We start from the raw sequence: 6,360 nt of genomic DNA, 5'->3' as shown, positions 1-6,360 counted from the left end.
TCTATTTACAAAAATGTAATAAGGTTGTGAGATGAGCGCAACAAAGTCCTTTGTAATTAAAGCTGTCAAAAAGACTAGAAGTTTACTTGCAGTCTGCAGAGGATGTCATAAATGAAATTTACATGCTGTGGCCTATTTGCAAACATGGTAAGAGTGTGTGCTGAGTGAATCATTGGTACTGTGGTATGTAACGTTACATATATCTCCAGGACCTATACATGACACTAAAACTTCATTCTAAACTTCATCCTTGGCCTTACAAGGGCAAAACATTCAAATCCCCCAGTTTTTACGGTAATGTTACTCTATAATAACAGTACATAGAAGTCAGTAATATAAGCAAAATATCCTTCTACCCATCCTTTCCTAATAAAGGTATAACGCTAAATCGTAGGCAAGACCATCCTGAGGTAAACATATTGCATTTGCTTGCAAATGTTACCTTTCTAGTTATCAATATATTACAAGTATAAGGGGGGGGGGTAGCTTCAATGTTGATATGTCTAAAGGGGCCGACCGAGGTATTTTTAACTCCTCATCTTGTGTATTGCTTTAATTGTTTTGTCAATTCAATACAGATGATGTCAAACACACTGCAATCATTTTTGAGCCCTGCTTGTTTTAAATGAATTTACCCGTTTCTGGGATCCAGGACCAGCTGCCCGGCGGAGCCTTGTAATGTCAGTGTCCTGATCGTTAGTGTCCTGACAAACGATCCGTCCTTCCGGGCTACTGAGATGTGTCCGGCATCGTCGCTCCAGTACACATTCCCACCGGCATGGTCCAACCTTAGGCACCTCGCGCGTGCTACATCTAACAACAGATGGAGATATCGTCATGTGTTGCAGTCAGTAAATGAGAACAAATGGAGGGGATGTATTTTTATTGAAATTGCGTCGAAAACTTTGAAGATTTTTACAAATAGTGACATTTTCCTTTAAACTTGAAGGCGGATGTTTTAAACTGACCAAAACAGAAATGACGTGATTTTCCTTGCAATTTTAGTCTACAATGATGCCCCTGTAGTACAGGCGTATACATTGTACATGTGGAATTCCGTAAGGCATACTGTAAAACGATGATCAGTAACAAATGGATTGATGAATATCACCCACCACTAACAATGGTCTCCTGCCCACTTCCATCACGACGAGCCCGTTTGATGTCTCTATAACCGTACCAGTACATGAAGTCAGTCTTAGGGTCGTAGTCCACTGAGTAGACCCGCCCAGATGACATCTTGACCTCTGACCCGTCCTTGACTTCAATTTGAAATATTCCACCATTGGTAGCAACCAGCAGGAAAGGTTCTCCTATTTTTTTTAAGAAAGTAAACACGGAAAATCGTGTTTGTTCTTGTTTACAAACATATGAGGTTCACTTTGCCATTGCATGTATACATGTCGGTTTGTAAGAAATTTTCTTACGAAAATTTGAACATTTTGGACGTTTTTACAGAATCATTTTAAATACGATGTTGTCAATATGTTTGTAAGCATATGTAATTGGGCATGTGTTTATATGTTTATAAAATATGAAGTTTTATGCAATTACATATTGTATAAAGATCAGATTGTAAAACATCTTCTCCCAAAAATTCGATCATGTCGGTAGTCTATACACATAATTGTTGTATATAAGATGTTATAAATACGTTTGTAGGTATATGTAATTAAAAAAAGATGATTAAACAGTCCATGCCTGTACAACATTTAAAAATGAACGCACCTGTACACTCCACGCCTGCAGCTTGGTCGTGGCTACAGTTTAGATCGTTTATCATCCACCCTGGGTACGAGCAGTTGAACAGGCTATTCTCGTCCCCGTTACAGCGCAGGTTATCCATGTAGATTGGCCCTCTTCCTGTAAAGAAAACGACACCGATTATATCAGGCAACATTGAGATATGGCGAAGGGATGGTTATGAAATTCATGAATTTTAATGGTTGTGGTACAATGTTAAACGTTATTCCAACACAAAGATTACACAAAGATGCAATTTTCAACGACCACTGCACTGTCGAATTCATCGGGATAATGAATGACCAATTACTTCAAAATGTAATCTCGCGGGAGTTATGGTTACAGACACGTGACCATATCCACGGGACTCTACGGATGCGTGACGTAAGAAATTTATCACAAGTGTCAGGGAGTTAAAATCGCCCACATTTTTTGTTAGGTTATGACTGGAGTGCTCTGATAAATATTGCCTGTGTTAAGTATTAAACTTTGTCCGATGAGACGATATGGCCGAGTGATTCGATGTGGATGCGTTGAGAAAATTCTTACAGAGCGAGCTGGGGCGTTTTGCTTAAGAAATTTGGTCTTCAAGCAGCGTTCTATGTCACCGAGATGACGTTTTGAAGTGATTGGACATTCATTATCCTGATAAAGGCGACAGTGATCGTTTGAACTTTGGATCTCTGTGTGATCTTTGTGTGGGAAGTTAAATATTCTATCATTATTACTATAAACACAGATGAACTTTCATGACAATTTTTAATGGTTATTTATCGTTTTATGTTTATACACTTGCAATTAGGTTTAGGTGATGGATGTAAATAACGAATATCAGTAAAAAGAGCTGGCAACAAAATTAGAAAAAAAAATGTATATACACTTGTTTCTGCTCTGTCATACATTGTACCAGTTACAGATGTTGAGCAATGGAGTTGATTTGATCAAGGCTATGTGTCCTAGCGTAGAATATATAAATTAATGTAAAAATTAATATAGCATAGCTGTTGTATATAGGGTCATGTTGTTTTCTTATATTCTTAGTACATAACGGGAAAATTAGTTGAAACAAGTTAAATCTCACCTGGGCCAAAATATGCATAGTTACGAACTAGTTGGGCACTGGGGTAGCCAAGCATTTTGCAAACAACGTCTGCATCCTTCATGTCAAACTGGTTGTGACAAACTGTGCCCCAAGTCATACTGTCGGCCGGTCGGACTTCTATACGTCCTTCTTTCCTACTGGAGCCTCCGACAAGACGGATTCTGCTTGTATCTAAACAAAGGCATAGAGTATCTACTTGTCCCGTAAACTATAATGTGTATGATAAATCATCAAAATTAGCCGAAAATTGATACATTAATGCACGTAAATGCTAATGCCATCCATAAATTTACCTGCTGTGGCCTAACAAGCTTTTAAAAGACTCTTTATTATATCAAGTCAATTGCAAGGTTATCTAAAAGCTCTCTCGTCGAAAGCATCATGAACAACACTAGATAAAGTTTTAGCCAGCTCTTCTTGAAGAATGCCTATCGAGTGTGGTTTTTGGCTGCTCTCATCCCCTCTCCTGGAAGGAAAGCTGTCACCCATGGGTGGTTAGCTAAAGCGACGGTCACAACCCGCCGTGCGTGCTTTTTGTCCGTACGTTTTTTGGAGGCTACGTCTGCTACGTTTTTTCTGAAAACGTGGGGAAGGAGTGGCGTTTACGTGTCACTCGCACGGTTGCGCAAAGTGTAAAAGTGTGGTCTGCACGCCAAGTCTGGCCGTGAGCGGTTGCGTGCATCGTACGTTGCGCAAGTGGTAAGTGAGTTGTACGTGCTTACAACGTAAGATCTCTGTGCGATTGTAACTTTACCGTAAGGAGGCCGTACTCACACTTGCTTCTTCCGCACGGCACGTACGGGGCACGCGCGTCGCCCGTACTCGCACGCACGGGTGGTGAATCCGCAGACCGCACGTAGAAAAAGTTTTACATGCAATTAAAGTTCTACGGCGGGTCTGCGTGCTCCCAAATCCGTAGGATTCCGTACGGAGGCGGTACTCACCACGCACGGATGCCCTACGTTTGCCCGCGTTTTTGCATGTAGACAGCACGCAGAAGCACGTACGGGACCCCATACACATACCGTTTATAGTAACTAGTAACTAATGGTGACCACCGTTATATAGTAACTAATAAGCCAAGAGGCTATCTTCACATCCTAGGATGTGACCGTTATTAGTAACTCAGTTTCTTACTAAGGAAGTTAACGGCCGGACAGTGTTGCACACGCAGTTATATGGGTAATCAGGAGTATTTTCTTGGCGAGGTCACCTGGTAGATGACCTCTTATAGGTCGGTAATGGCCGCCATTTTTGATCTGACTCGGACAGTTTTTACTAGTATTCAGGATAAAAATAAACACCAAGGCTGCTGCCACGAGATGTTTTTTAATACTGTTAACGGAGTATTATTATAGCTTAGTTAAAGTACATGTACTTTCATGAGACCATCGACTGATGCGAAACAACGACGGGCAGATTGCCTTTCGACTTTGTGGATGGATGTTTGTTTGACCCGATCCTTCGTCTTTTCGCCAACAAATCAGTCGTCCAACTTTGATCAGGCATGTTATATAGGTAGGTATTTCTTGCCTGTTTTCATTGTACATATCGCCGTAGTTTTGAACATCTCAATATTCTTTTATTTCTAAGCAGATTCTGTGGGGTAAAAGCGAGTCAATATTCCATATATTTGTCGGGCCATATCCACTGACTAATCTCCAAGCAGATGTTTGGGGGAGGGGGCTAGACAGTATCAAATTGGCCAGTCTGGGGAAATGGTTACAGACTGGCCAATTTAATACTTGGAGATTATCCATTGACCTCCTGCTTGGCTGGCCCATTATGCGATGATTTAAACTAAGACACTTACAGGAGACCAATGAATAAATATTATGTAGGCATCCCATCGAATACTAGTATTGCCTCATTTCCCCACAGAATTTACTTGCAGGTTAAAGATTATTACTCCGTGAAGGAGGTCAGGACCTCCGGACGGAGTGTTGTGATCGGCTGATTTTTCATGTTCGCAGTCAAAACACTGGGTTCTCTTTGTGTAATCGGCACGCAATTTAATACGCCGTCTGCGGGCATGCCCGTGTTGATGCACGAATGTGTATTTTTGCCGTTGCTGCTTTCGCGGTCAATGTAATATCGCAGACGCACCCCTACAATTACGAGGCGAATTGGAATGGTCCAGAAAAACGCGTTGTTTGGAATAGCAGTGGGGGGGGAAAAAGTTCATGCAGATACGGGGTGGTTTTTATAAGTGGTTCCAGATGTTTTTGCCCATGGTTAAGAGATGCCAAGTTTTTTGGAAGATGTTCGCAGCCAAAACGCATTCTTCCGTACGTCGCATTTCTGTGTAATTTCGCATGTGGTGTTGCATTATGTCCGGGATGATGCACGTCTTTTTATTTTTACCGTAGCTGTTTTGATATTGGAGTAAATGCTTATTTTCGAAACATCCCCATTTCTTTGAAATGGTTTCGTCCGTTTATGCAACTGTTACTGCGCTAATGACGACCAGTCGCGCTGTCCTGATACACCGCGAATGTGCGAGTGTTCCCTGTAGACAGTCCCGGGAGTCATTTTTTTCGCACATTCCAGGAGCCAAACCAAAATACGTTCATGAACCGAGTACCAAAAACCGAAACGTGAAAATCGGATGATCGGACCTGATGTACATTTCTCTTTCTGTAGATTGTATACACAATACACACATCTTTAGATAATCTGGCCATGGCAGGTAAAAAAAGTAACCCTGAATCATACTAGATTAGCGTAAATGCATGTTTATGCGTTCAAAACAAGAAAAGAATTTGTTTCTCGGTATTAATCTCTTGAAACACGACGCTGAATATTGACGCAAAAATATTTCGGGCATCGCGCGCCCTTCCCCAAATCCCGCGTCACGTGTCGGCATTTCGCATCTCTGATTGGTTGTTGCGACTTAAGATGACTGAGCCGACGCGCGTTTAAACAATTTTTCTTTGTTCGATTTATTTTCTTCACAGAGAATTGTCGCCAATGGCTACTTCTTTTTGTTGCAATATATAATACTTCACGGAGAATTGTCGCCTATGCTTCTTGTTTTGTTTTCCACTTGGAGATTAAAAATTATTTTGTTGAGCTGATTTCGAGTTTGATGTTATTTACAATTGCCGTACAAAATTATATCAGATTTGGCATTATTTGATGGTTTAGATTAGAATGTGAGAATGGCAATATATTGACCTGTTAGCAAAGATAATGTCGGATGTTGTTAGTTAACATTAATATCAATACCACAAAAGAAAGATCAGTTATCCAGATGATGACACTAATTACATGTAACAAGTTACATGCTACATATCCTAAATCATACATGCATTCATTACCATATCTCTAGTAACAATATCAGTTTGAAAGTAACTTCAGTTTATCCAATCTATCGTGCTTGGGGCAGGCTGTCTTCGGGGCTCTAATAGTTTTCCCCCTGTCCAGCTCAACAGACCACCCGGTATATTTGAATGATATGCCGCACACCAGGAGTTGATTCGCCCCTCCACAATCGAGCTTCAGCAGCCCTGAAG

The 6,360-nt window shown here is 40.9% G+C and overlaps 1 protein-coding gene across 1 annotated transcript in view; it reads right to left on the bottom strand.

The window, feature by feature from the left end:
* Positions 1 to 631: 631 nt before the first annotated feature.
* The window catches only part of LOC109464009 (deleted in malignant brain tumors 1 protein-like), a 37,443-nt gene continuing 31,714 nt past the window's right edge, over positions 632 to 6,360 (bottom strand). The window contains exons 9-12 of the mRNA XM_019760930.1: positions 2,825 to 3,037; positions 1,729 to 1,863; positions 1,116 to 1,313; positions 632 to 813 (exon numbers count right to left, since the gene is read on the bottom strand). Of these exons, the coding sequence (XP_019616489.1) occupies positions 632 to 813; positions 1,116 to 1,313; positions 1,729 to 1,863; positions 2,825 to 3,037 (728 nt within the window). The remainder of the gene's footprint in view (positions 814 to 1,115; positions 1,314 to 1,728; positions 1,864 to 2,824; positions 3,038 to 6,360) is intronic.

The sequence above is a fragment of the Branchiostoma belcheri genome, unplaced genomic scaffold, assembly GCF_001625305.1.
Source record: "Branchiostoma belcheri isolate BF01 breed outbred unplaced genomic scaffold, Haploidv18h27 scaffold130, whole genome shotgun sequence".
In the NCBI taxonomy this organism is placed as follows: domain Eukaryota; kingdom Metazoa; phylum Chordata; class Leptocardii; order Amphioxiformes; family Branchiostomatidae; genus Branchiostoma; species Branchiostoma belcheri.
Note: the sequence above shows the minus strand (reverse complement) of the source record. Positions and strands in the feature narration are given on the sequence as shown.